Genomic DNA, 13,174 nt, shown 5'->3' with positions numbered 1-13,174 from the left:
ACGCTATAGCGTACACACAGCTGGTCTAAATCTAACAAGCTGTCGATTTTTCCCTCAATGAGCATTTCCTACCATAAAGCTAGTAAGTAGGGACCGGATAAAGCTGCAAATTTATCTCTTAGTACCGCTATTGGCACACAGTTTATATGAGCTACTACTGGCCTCAACTAAAGAATTACCGAATCACAGGTTACCAAGTTGACAATTCTCACCAATTGGCAGCCAATGAACAGGGGACATTTTCCCATGAGTATAGACTGTAAAGTCCATGGGCGTAGATCTCATTGGTGAATTGGGGGGGGGGGGAAGGGGTCAGCGGTCTGGGCCCCCCTGGAATCAAGAAGCCCCTCACCGAGGGGCATGGCCCCCACATTAGATTTTGGGTCCTGGACCCAGTATCAGAGACGCCTCGCCCCCTCTTCCCCACAATTTTATAATTGCATGGTTATTTCTGACATACACTCTTTTTAGAAAGTTATTTAACCTGAAAATACATGGTATTATTATGGTTACTATTTTATTAGTCCAAACTAAGCTTATTTATAAAATATTAAATATTTTTTATAGGTTGTAAAAAATTATAATAGTTAAACATTTAAAAACAAACAGGGCTGGGCCAGGGCCCCCTCCAGGCCAGGGCCCAGGACCCAGGGGTCCACCCAGCCCCAACCTTGTGGGGGCCATGCCGAGGGGGGCTGCCTGCACTTGGAAAAGCGTGACTGTGTAACGGGCTTGATGCCAAACCTATGTCTTATGGAATTTTTTTTGTATATTTTAAAGTTTTCTGCTTCTTGCATGCATGTAGGTCAAAAAATGGGCAGCGTACAACATACAAGCACCGTATCCAGATATACGTGCAAAACGCTCGGGCCGCATTAACCGTCCTCCCCGGATATTTTCGCTTTTTCCACCCTTGCGAACCCTATACATATTTGCGCCCCTGGCGGAATACATCCTAGAGGGCGATGAAAACGCGAATTTTTCCGGAAAAATTCGCGTTTTCACAATCATTCAACGCGGAAGCAAACGCGTTCTGAATGGTTCGGTCAAACAAGTCAACGATTTCTCTCGCAGACCGCCACCAATCACAAGGAAGAAACTGCTGGTGCGGGCATACATTGTTGCTGTCCAATGGCATTCAGATATTTTTTTCTCGCGAAAAATGCCTACCGCTACTTTTAAGCACTTATCAAATCTAAATGACGTAGTAGATTGCATGCGTGCGAAGCAGGGGTGGGTCGATAGTTTATTATATTTTACATTTTATGAAATCTGCATAGCACTTTTCCCTCACCACCAGAACACAAACAGTTCAGTCAGTCCTGTTCCTGAAACACGTACTTTCTTAACTAGGTCTCTGGGCCCCTGAGAGTTGATGACATGGCTCTGTCTATACATTTTAAAAACTCTAACTTTTTTTTTGTCAGTAACAATGACTATGAAAGTTACTTCCAAGCTTCCAAGGCTGCGCCGTCCCCATGACGACGGAGTACGTAACGCACTAGTTTCCCTGGTTACGTAAACTCATTCTCTCCCGTTCGACTAGGTGCACAGCGCAAGGCGAGTCGCGAAAATGGACGAAATTGCTTGTGGAAACTACACTTCAACTTGGAACGGCGGCGTTCCGGGTGAGTTGCAAGATGTCTCTATCTACCGACATACCAATATATATATAATATATATAAATATATATAAGCTGCAGTACCCGGCGTTGCCCGGGCTAAACACATGGAGCTTTATTGTCTGCGAGTTCAAGCAAACTGGATAGCGCTATAAATGCCAGTGTGTTGGACATAGAGAAATGTCACATAATTACTGTTTGTTGTCTATGACCTATGATTTTTGTTTACCCATGGCGGTCGGTTATTTATTATTAATTATAAAATATTAAGACCATTAATCGAAATAAAAACTATTCTATCTCTCAAGTTGGAAAAAATTACACATAAATGCCAATTTTCATCGAAATCGGTTGACTTGGTGAAGAGTTCACTGGAAACAAACATCAGGACACTGGATTTATATATATTATATATATCAAATTATAAATTTGTACAAATTTAAAATCAACAAAAAAATTGCCTTTAAACACTTTTACGCAACTTTTATTATCTTCAGACTTAGGAGACATCTCACTAATTCATTCTGTCGCCATTGCAATGTAAATACTGCCTCCTCCAGCCCGTAAAATCTAGAATTCCTTGACCGCCAACCACCACCTCTGCAGTCTCGCTCTTCTTCGTACCGGACGTACACGTAGTCTGTCCCACATTGAGTGCCCTCCGACTTATAATAAAGCCATTAATTGAAATGAAGTACTTGTTTTCCAAGGAACTAGGACACAGTCAACAATTTACGAATATTTTTATAGAATTTAATATAATCAAATATCCCAAGAGGACAATATGCGAAACTCTGACCGATTAGCATTGGCAAAGTACGAGAGACACTAAATGCATTGCTTTCAAGCTATTTTACACTCTACACCGCTAGACGCCAACTGCTTTAAATAGTTTCACGTACTTGAAAACGTAGGTACTCCCATATTATCCCTATTGCAATATTTGATATATAAATAAATATTGTGTAATATCTTTAATAATATACTATAAATTAATATTAAAAGTAATGTAATATTTATAATAAAAAAGATTAATGTCTCGGGAATTCAGAAAATTTGTTTCGTAGCTTAAGATTTATTCATAAATTCAGAGGAATGTACTTGAAAATGGTTGACTGTATCCTTGTTGTCTGGAAGACACGAGGTAGTGACGGTCGCCAGCCAGCTAGGGCCTAGCTCGCACGCAGGGCCGCAACTAGGGGGGGGGGGGGGGCAAGCGGGGCATACGCCCCGGGCTCAAAGCTGTGGGGGCGCCGAAATCGCTTGCATTGTAATTCCTACAACTGGTAACTGGTAAAAAGTTTTTGCATTGAAGTTACAGTAGCACAGAAACTGTTACATGTAGGTATGGAACATGCTTAAATAGCACCATTTTTCCGTGGGAGGGCCCCCGGACCCCCCGCTTTATTGGTGTGGTATGTGGAAAAAAAGTGGGGGGGGGGGGGGGGGGCGCATGAATCCATTCATGCCCCGGGTGCCAGAGTCTCTAGTTGCAGCCCAGCTCGCACGGCAGACCACGGCGAAGGTCGCCCCCGTGCGAGGACGCCAGTCGGCGCCGTGGGAACACGCCCCGCCTCCGCGCCCCCCGGTTGACTGGACGCCCCTCCCTGCCGCCCCGCCCAGGGGGTCTGGCTCCACTGCTTGCACATTCGCGGCGGTTGAAGGACTTCATTCATACGACCAGTCTGTTTGCGCAGATAGATACCAGTTCCCGATATGTCGCAACGGTTTTGTCGCAGGAAACCTATTTGTGTTCGTCGGCGTCGTCCATAATAGGTAACTGTTTATCTTCGTCGTTGTGTTCGTATATATATATATTTGCTGCGTTGTCCAGGTTTGGTTGTCTGCCTGCACTGTTGAAACTGTCTCGACGTTGTTAGTTCACTGTGTTCGTCTGTGCTGTTTTTTTTTTCATGACTAAATTCCTTCCACGGAATTCTTGTGCTGTCTGATATTTAAGTTTGAATGTGTTCATCTGTGCTGTCGTTGTTTGTGTTGTCTATAACACCTGTTGGGGCGACGGAAGACTGCCATAATAAGAGTATTCCACCTGGTCTCTTCGAAAAAGGCGGAAAAGTACCATAACGGAATAATGCCATTCGTCTAAAGTACGAAACGGAATTCTGCCATATTTTCTTACACCCTCCATGGAATGGGTAGGTACAGCAGCATTATTACCCTTGCCCTCGAAGTAGTGTATAGAATACTCGGTATGTAGCGCTGTCAACCCTCTAGCTGTTTTTCAGGTTAACTTTAAAGATTACAGATAGCGCTTCTGACGGTGATAGTTGCAACAACAAATCACTTCCAGATCGCGGACGAGAAGAAAGAAATGTTTCCAAAAATGTATTATAGGTAGCACGATAATAAAAAAAAATGTGGTACATAGTATTCCATTCTGCCAAAATTTCTTATACATTCTACGGAATGAGGAAAACGGCCTTACTCATAAAATTGTAATGTAATTAGCTTCATAGAATTTACATTTTTGCACACTGGAATAACTGAAGTATTCGGTAGATCGTTAATTAATGAGTGCAAATCCAACACAAATATTCAAGGATTTTCTTAAGTAATGTGTTCTTTATTAGGGTGACTGAACAGAAAAACTCAGATATTAAGGTTTTTAATGTCTATAATAAATTATTCAGTCTACAAAATGTGTTTTGTGTAGTGTAGTTTGTTGGCACAGGGCAAGCAGCACAGGCGCTCTAGGGGAGACATAGGCTCGTACATCGAATGTTGATGGGCTTTGCACGGGCTTGCAGTCTTTCAAAAATAAACTCTGCTGAAATTGAAGTATTTTTTATATTATAAAATAATTAATATTACTATGCGTAGCATATTATACTGCTTCATTAAAACTGTCAGATCAAATTGAAATTCAGTTTTTTGTGCCTTACAGCACCTATAAACTAATTATGACATAAAATAACAAAATACAAAACACACAGATAGATAAAGATTGATAAAGTTCATGTTAACCAATTGGTTACTTTTGATTTCACAAAAATCTTAAACCGAAACTAAATTGGTGTATACATAATAAATATGTAGATTACAAACGTTTTACCAATGAATATTTGTAGATGATTCAAAAGGAGTTATAATTTTTTACACATTTCCAAACAGTCATTATGTCTGAACCAACAATAATGGTAATAAAATGTATATAATAAAAAGTGCATCACTGATCTAATGTCTAATAAATAGAAAATTCAAATAGGTTGTATAGGAATGTAGCATACTCAAAATAATTTAAATTCCTGAAATTATTAAATATAATTTAAGAAAATTTCTGCATATTTTCAATTTTTTCTAATTAAAATCACTTGATGCAGAGAAAGTTATTATCTACATGTTGGTGGAAAAAAAATTGGCATCAATATAACTCGAAGGTCTTAAAAGAGGACACCACGTTTAATGTCATAATTCTGATTAAAGGTTATACAATAAATGCTATCATAATTCAGAGACGTTTGTTAACTTGAAAACCAGATCTGGACAGCTGAAATATCTTGCTGAATAGTTTCACAAACATATTTCCCAGTCCCGCTGTACAATAATTATCTATATAGAAATATAGACTAGTAAATGGTCGATGGTAAAGTTATTTTGAAATAAATGTTAGATACTAAACAAGTGTGTGTAGTTAAAATATGTGTGTGCTTACAAGCTTGAAGTTATTATTTAAACAATTTATTTATTTGGTTTTAAAGCCACAGAAAAGTTATTTTTTAATATTACTTTTGGCTTCCTTTTCTTTTTACAGTGCTTAACATGCGCAGCTAATACTGGAAAGCTATTCAAACAACTGTTTGCAAATAACTAAATATTGGCGGTATTGGGTCAACACGAAGCATAAATGGTAACACTAATTGGTAGTGGTACAGTTAACAAATACGTAAGTTTACATGAATATTTCTGTTCCATTTACAAAGAAAATTTACGGTGCACAACGGCAAACAGAATAACTCAACGATGAAACTTAATAGATAAAAATTGAAAAAACAACGGCTATATAGAGAGAGACACAGGTGAACCCAGAGATGAGAATAAACATTGACAGCACAGACGAACACTGTAAGCGACAGCTGAGCGAAAAAACAGATATTTTGAAAACCACAACGATGATAGCGCAAACTAACACAGTATATGATTCCTAAAAGAACAGTCGTGGCGTTTCGGGAAAGAGATCTATTCCCTTCTTAAGGCAAAAACAGACTGAGGTTTGTCATGACATATAGTTTAATGAGTAAAGGCGTTTGTACGAAACTACATCTTTAATTAATTTACCTATTATTAAAAAAAAAAATTTCAGTGGAAATATTATGTAATGAACTACACTGAATTTGTTGATATTCACATATATACTGACTTTCTTTTAACAGATATGTGTTTTGTTTGTTTTATGTGTATATTTGTTTACACTTCTGTTAACAAGGCACAGGTACTAGTGCAGAGAAGCTTATTCAAAAGATGAACCTTTTTGAAGTGACAACGTCTAATAAATCGATGAACGCCGGCTGCACGCACGAAAAAGTGTCCCGTTACACACATTGTTCCGTTACGCTGTATCCCGTTACGCAAATTGTATCATTACTCGGTGTCCCGTCAGTAGCGGATCCAGAGGGGGTCTAAGGGGCTCAAGCCCCCTCCAAAAGCATCTGGGTCCACTATTGTTTTAGTGTTTGCCTTGATAAAGCCTAGCCTCAGCTGGGTCAAGCCCCTCCCAAACCAAAATCCTGGAACCGCCACTGTGTCCCGTTTCGCTCATTGTACGCTTGCGCCGCATCTATCTCTCTTCCACTCGATTGGCCTATGCGTCCGAGGAGAAGAAAGACAGCGGCAGCACACAACTTACATCTACACGTGAACTGTTTCGTCGACTGTTTATAAAGTGAAGTGAAAAGTTAATGTGGTTTTCATTGCTTATTACAACAACAATTTCGGCAATAAAGGTTAATTATTCTTGCATTTTAAAAATCTGATTACTAGTATAATTTCAACTATTTATACTTTTATTATTTATAAAAGTATCATCTGTCGGCGAGTGCAGTAATAATAGGTTATGTTAGATATTTGATTACAGTTTATTTACTTATATGAAAATTTTTTCATAATTATATTTAAACGAAAAGTTAATGTGGTTTTCATTGCTTATTACAACAACAATTTCGGCAATAAAAATTAACTATTCTTGCATTTTAAAAATCTGATTAGGTACTAGTATAATTTCAAGTATTGATTCTTTTATTATTAAAAAAAGTAGCATCTGTCGACGAGTGCAGTAATAATAGGTTATGTTACAATTGACTAAAAAAATATGGCGATTCATATAATTGATGATAGATATTTGATTATAGTTTATTTATATGAAAACTTTTTCATAATTATATTTAAACTTTATAGCTAAACGCCAGTTTTTAAAATTAATTACAAGTCATCTACAAGTGAACTGTTTCGTCGACTGTTTATAAAGTGAAAAGTTAATGTGGTTTTCATTGCTTATTAAAACAATTTCGGCAATAAAGGTTAATTATTATTCTTGCATTTAAAAAAAAAATTGGTTGTCTGTAAAGTAGGTTTACGGACGATAGTTTAACGTGACGTCATAACAAAACTTTGATGAAATGATTGATCCAGAAGAAAAGGAAAATAAAATTGAATAATTTTTATTGAATTATCACTATTTTGTATGGATACAAAGGAGTGAAATGAAATGTACAATTTAATTAATAAATTTACTTTTATTTGCATTCATTAATTCAAATATATTTATTACTTTTGAAATGTTGCGTGCGCAGTATTTATTTTTACAAGTACAAATTGTTTTCGGATCTACCGGTATTCGAACCGGCAAACTTTAGATTGGAATCAGGCGTTGCTAATCGCACGGCCATGAGGCCATACTTAAAATTTAATAGTTTAAGATTTTATATACAGATTTATAAAATTTTTGTTAACGATAAGGGAATTATATTATTTTGTTTTTATAACAAATACGCATCCCAAATACACCAAACTTATTTATAATGTGTTACAATATTTTTTTAAAACTTTGTGATAAAGTGTAATTTGAATTATTATGTGTAACTGTAAAACACCATTGTTGGTTCAAAATGTATATGAATATTCAACATTACTTTTAAATAACAGTACCGATTGTGCTGAAAATCGGTGAACGATCGTTAAATTACATAATATTAATCATTCAAACGACGAAAATATGATTGAAAAGCCAAATCGATGGTTGTTTCAATCGAGTGCAAGAGAGATGCCACGCATGCGTACAATGAGCAAACAGGACACATCTGTAGTGGGAGTTCCGTAGTGGGACTCTTTTTCGTGTGTGCAGCCGGAGTTCATCGATTTATTAGACGTTGTCACGTCAAAATCTGATTACATAGGTACTAGTATAATTTCAAGTATTTATTCTTTTATTATTATAATAAAAATTATTCAATCTTATTCATAAAAGTATGCAATAATTTCATTAATGTTTTGTTATGACATCACGTTAAACTATCGTCCGTAAACCGACTTTACAGACAACCAATTTTTCTGTAACAATAAGTGTCAAGAGCGTAGTAAAAAAAAAAAGGGGGGGGTGTGTGTGGAGTAGGGTTGCCAGATTTAGTTAGACAACGAATTTTATTTTACAAAAATTACAATGGCAAAAATTTCAAAAAGTACTCAAGGGATCGTCAACTAACCTAAAAATGTATTTTCAAGCATTATCTTTGTGAAAGAGTTTCCGGAGGAGGGACTGGCTTCTTCCCTCCCCTTCCACAAATACTGTCTACACCCATGGTAAATGTGTAAACAAAATCACATGTAGTTACACGCACTAGTACACGATATACTCAAAAGACATGAATTAAAATTGTGGAGACAGTAATGCTTGATAGTTATACTTATAATATTAGATAATAATTTTTCAAGACATGTGATGATAGCCTACATGGAGTACTATAGTCTGAAACTATGTATTTGTGCTGTTATGCAATAATCGTACACTCAAGCATGTAGCATAAGGAATCATTACAAGGCAATCTGAAGATGATAAAAGATACATTATCGAAGTTTATGGACCGAGTCGTAAGACACTATATTCGTATTCCAGAGAACATAGGTTCAAATCCCGACTGGCGGGAGCGGGAACTAAGTGTGATTCGCGCGTCAGGACGAGAACACACGTGACCCGCAGGCCACATGGCCAAGTGCCGGGGGCGCGCGAGCAGCGCAGAAGATTCTCGCGGCGGGAGCGGGAACTAAGTGTGATTCGCGTCAGGACGAGAACACACGGGGCACGTGCCGGGGGCGCGCGAGCAGCGCAGAAGATTCTCGCGGCGGGAGCGGGAACTAAGTGTGATTCGCGTCAGGACGAGAACACACGGGGCACGTGCCGGGGGCGCGCGAGCAGCGCAGAAGATTCTCGCGGCGCGAGTGGGAACTAAGTGTGATTCGCGTCAGGACGAGAACACACGGGGCACGTGCCGGGGGCGCGCGAGCAGCGCAGAGGATTCTCGCGGCGGGAGCGGGAACTAAGTGTGATTCGCGTCAGGACGAGAACACACGGGGCACGTGCCTGGGGCGCGCGAGCAGCACAGAGGATTCTCGCGGCGCGAGTGGGAACTAAGTGTGATTCGCGTCAGGACGAGAACACACGGGGCACGTGCCGGGGGCGCGCGAGCAGCGCAGAAGATTCTCGCGGCGCGAGTGGGAACTAAGTGTGATTCGCGTCAGGACGAGAACACACGGGGCACGTGCCGGGGGCGCGCGAGCAGCGCAGAGGATTCTCGCGGCGGGAGCGGGAACTAAGTGTGATTCGCGTCAGGACGAGAACACACGGGGCACGTGCCTGGGGCGCGCGAGCAGCACAGAGGATTCTCGCGGCGCGAGTGGGAACTAAGTGTGATTCGCGTCAGGACGAGAACACACGGGGCACGTGCCGGGGGCGCGCGAGCAGCGCAGAGGATTCTCGCGGCGGGAGCGGGAACTAAGTGTGATTCGCGTCAGGACGAGAACACACGGGGCACGTGCCGGGGGCGCGCGAGCAGCGCAGAGGATTCTCGCGGCGGGAGCGGGAACTAAGTGTGATTCGCGTCAGGACGAGAACACACGGGGCACGTGCCGGGGGCGCGCGAGCAGCGCAGAGGATTCTCGCGGCGGGAGCGGGAACTAAGTGTGATTCGCGTCAGGACGAGAACACACGGGGCACGTGCCGGGGGCGCGCGAGCAGCGCAGAGGATTCTCGCAGCGCGAGTGGGAACTAAGTGTGATTCGCGTCAGGACGAGAACACACGGGGCACGTGCCGGGGGCGCGCGAGCAGCGCAGAGGATTCTCGCGGCGGGAGCGGGAACTAAGTGTGATTCGCGTCAGGACGAGAACACACGGGGCACGTGCCTGGGGCGCGCGAGCAGCGCAGAGGATTCTCGCGGCGCGAGTGGGAACTAAGTGTGATTCGCGTCAGGACGAGAACACACGGGGCACGTGCCGGGGGCGCGCGAGCAGCGCAGAGGATTCTCGCGGCGGGAGCGGGAACTAAGTGTGATTCGCGTCAGGACGAGAACACACGGGGCACGTGCCGGGGGCGCGCGAGCAGCGCAGAGGATTCTCGCGGCGCGAGTGGGAACTAAGTGTGATTCGCGCGTCAGGACGAGGACACACGTGACCCGCAGGTCACACGGGGCATGTGCCGGGGGCGCGCGAGCAGAACGGCCTCTGCCGGGCGGAGCAGAGCCGCGCGGCGCTGGACGCCTTCACGGAGAACCAGCGGTGGCGCCGCGGCACCGAGTGGGCGCCCGTGAGCGTGGCGCGCCCCGACCCGCCGCTGCTGCTGCGGCCGCGCGCCATCTACCAGCGCCACGTGGGCCAGCTGCCCGGCTACCAGGTGCTCCAGTGTTCCTTACTGCGTGCAAGGCCGTGCTCTGACTTTCAATGTAGGACAAGAATAGTCTTGTTTTGTGATACAAAGCTCTATGATTAATAAAATAAAAATCGATAAAAATGTATTCATCACATTAATAATTTAATTGCTCATTTCTCAGCAACCAGCTGAAAAAAAAAGCGGTAATTTGTGGAAGGGAAGGGGAGAGATATGTAGGTTTGACTCTTTGTGCTTTTATAGGTCCATGCAGCAGCATGAAATTTTTTAATGAAGTAATTTTCATAGTTGGGCTTTGTATCTTTATAGAGTTCATTACAGACAGGGTCTGCAGAGAGCAAGAGAGACACAGAGAGAGAGAGAGAGGAGGGTGAGGTTATGAAAAAATCCAGAGCCCCAGTAGAATATAGAGATTTTTTTAAAGTCAAGATTTTATCTTGATAATAGGATGAAATTACAAGTGTATTGTTAATAGAATTCCAAGGAAACCTTACAAGTAGTGTGATATGAACAGACTGTTATTACCACAGTAATTTTTACAGTCTTTATTTAGTTTTTTTTTTTTTTTTTTAATTTATAGATTGAGGAGTTTTACATTAAGTAATACGGGCAGTGCCCTTGGTTTGGAGCGATCTCTAGGGAACTTCACACCCATGTCTTCAGAAACATAATTGCAGTGTCTGACCACCTCGATCAGTCTGCAAGTGGTTCTCTCTTTGGTCCAGCCTGCAATCTACTACATGATCATGTGTGTCGCAGGGTCACGTGCCGGGTGCCAAATTCCGGTACGGCCAGACTTACGGCAACGACACCGTGGATGGTTTGCGGTGGCTGCGCGGGGACTTCTCCTGAGACTGTGCTGCCATCTCCAGCGTCGCCACGAATCCTCTCGGTCCACCATCTTGAGCACTGTTACCCCAAGGAGGATATCTTTATGTATCTCCTTTGGTGTGACCCACCTAGCACCATCAGCCAACATGGTGGAAGTGCGAAAATATACAATAACTTTGGCTATCAAAAGAAACTGTATTACAAATTGGTCCAAATACATATCACTTTTACAGCCTGTTTTCAATAAGTTAATAATATTTTGTTTTCTTAGTTTTTGTGTGTAATAATTATATTTTGATGGTATTGTTCTTGCTCTGTAAATAGCACAATTAGTACTATGATTTTCAAACATATGCGATATCCACCATAAATATACTTTCAGATTTATTTCAAACATTTGCATTTGAATTAACTAAAACTATTTGACCACATTTAAACAAATCTCTACGTTGGATGGGTGCACCATGAGTGAGAAAAGAAGGGGGGGGGGGGGGTTGTGAGAGAGAGAAAGAGGAAGGAATCTTATTCATACTTGTGGTAGTAAATAATATATTTTTTTCTCAATAAAAAAATATAATTTATTTATTGATCACCTAAACATACAAGTAAAAATAAAGCATATTTCAAATTACTCTACACATGACATACAATGAGCCACACTGAACCAGTGGCGTAGCCAGGATTTGCGTATGGGGGGTGTTAAGAAGCATGGCCCCCCTCCCCCCGTATTAAAGCGGGGGGTCCGGGGGTCCTCCCCCGGAAAAATTTGGATTTTAAGGTGTAAAATAGTGCTATTTTAGCAGTTTTCGGTGCTTAAATTTAAATATTGTAATGGTAAAAATTTTATTAATTTTAATATGAAATTTGTTTGAGTGATGAGTAAGAAATTAATTAAAGATTTGGTGCTAAGGGGGGGGTTCGAACCCCTAAAACCCCCCCCTGGCTACGCCCCTGCACTGAACACTTAAGTTACGTGTACGATGCAGCAGTTACCAAGCGTTAGAGCAGTTGATTTTTAAGATCATGCTTGTAGCTTACGTCAGTATCAAATTTTTCAGATCAAGTTTTTCACAGCTGAAATGTACTGAAAGAAGGAAAAAAATTCTTGTGGATAATAACATCTCGGAGCTGGCGGGAGATGCAGAAACTGATATGTGCGATGGATCGATGGCAAAAACTGCACTGTTTTCAACTGGCGAGCACATTTATTTAGCCTATTGAATGGAGCACACAGATGTTTCCCAGACAAACCTTCAAGCACATTGAGATAGTGGACGACATTTGTCAGTTAGCTTCTGCTCAGCAACATTGAGGGAAAATTCAGCACTACACTGAGACAGTCAAGCACAGCAATCCAACCACTCAGCCTTTTAGTTCACTTCTTTAAATAGTTTTATTTTAACATCATCAGCAACACAAGTGAAAAGTATACTCAAAACTAACGTTATGAAAATTCACTCTTTACTCCAATAGTTCAGCATTCCATTAAAAAATATCACAGAAAAATTAACAAACAAATATTCAAATATTTCCCAGAACAAATGTTGAATGTATTAAACTTTTATCAAGCATATATTGAGTTTGCAACTCATTTATGAGATGCAAAAGGTATGTATTTTAAGCAGAAAATTACTACAGTTATATTCATATAAAACATATTCGAAAGTTTGAAAATAATGCAGATCCATAAAATGTTTCAATTTTCCAACAAGTAACAGAAGATAAAAAAAAATCTTAAAACTTAATTATCCAATTAGTAAAATAATATGTATAAAAGAACAAAGGCAAAAAACTACTATTGGGAAAGCTTGTTACACAACCAAAAAGTTTA

The 13,174-nt window shown here is 41.0% G+C and overlaps 1 protein-coding gene across 1 annotated transcript in view; it reads left to right on the top strand.

Annotated features, from left to right (window-relative positions):
* LOC134541833 (CIMIP2 protein CG18335) overlaps positions 1–11,642 on the top strand; it is a 58,105-nt gene extending 46,463 nt beyond the window's left edge. Inside the window, exon 7 of the mRNA XM_063385528.1 lies at positions 11,272–11,642. Within this exon, the coding sequence (XP_063241598.1) occupies positions 11,272–11,627 (356 nt within the window). The 3' untranslated portion in view covers positions 11,628–11,642. The remainder of the gene's footprint in view (positions 1–11,271) is intronic.
* The last annotated feature ends 1,532 nt before the right edge of the window (positions 11,643–13,174 follow it).

This window comes from Bacillus rossius (assembly GCF_032445375.1).
Source record: "Bacillus rossius redtenbacheri isolate Brsri chromosome 4 unlocalized genomic scaffold, Brsri_v3 Brsri_v3_scf4_2, whole genome shotgun sequence".
Lineage (NCBI taxonomy): Eukaryota > Metazoa > Arthropoda > Insecta > Phasmatodea > Bacillidae > Bacillus > Bacillus rossius.
Note: the sequence above shows the minus strand (reverse complement) of the source record. Positions and strands in the feature narration are given on the sequence as shown.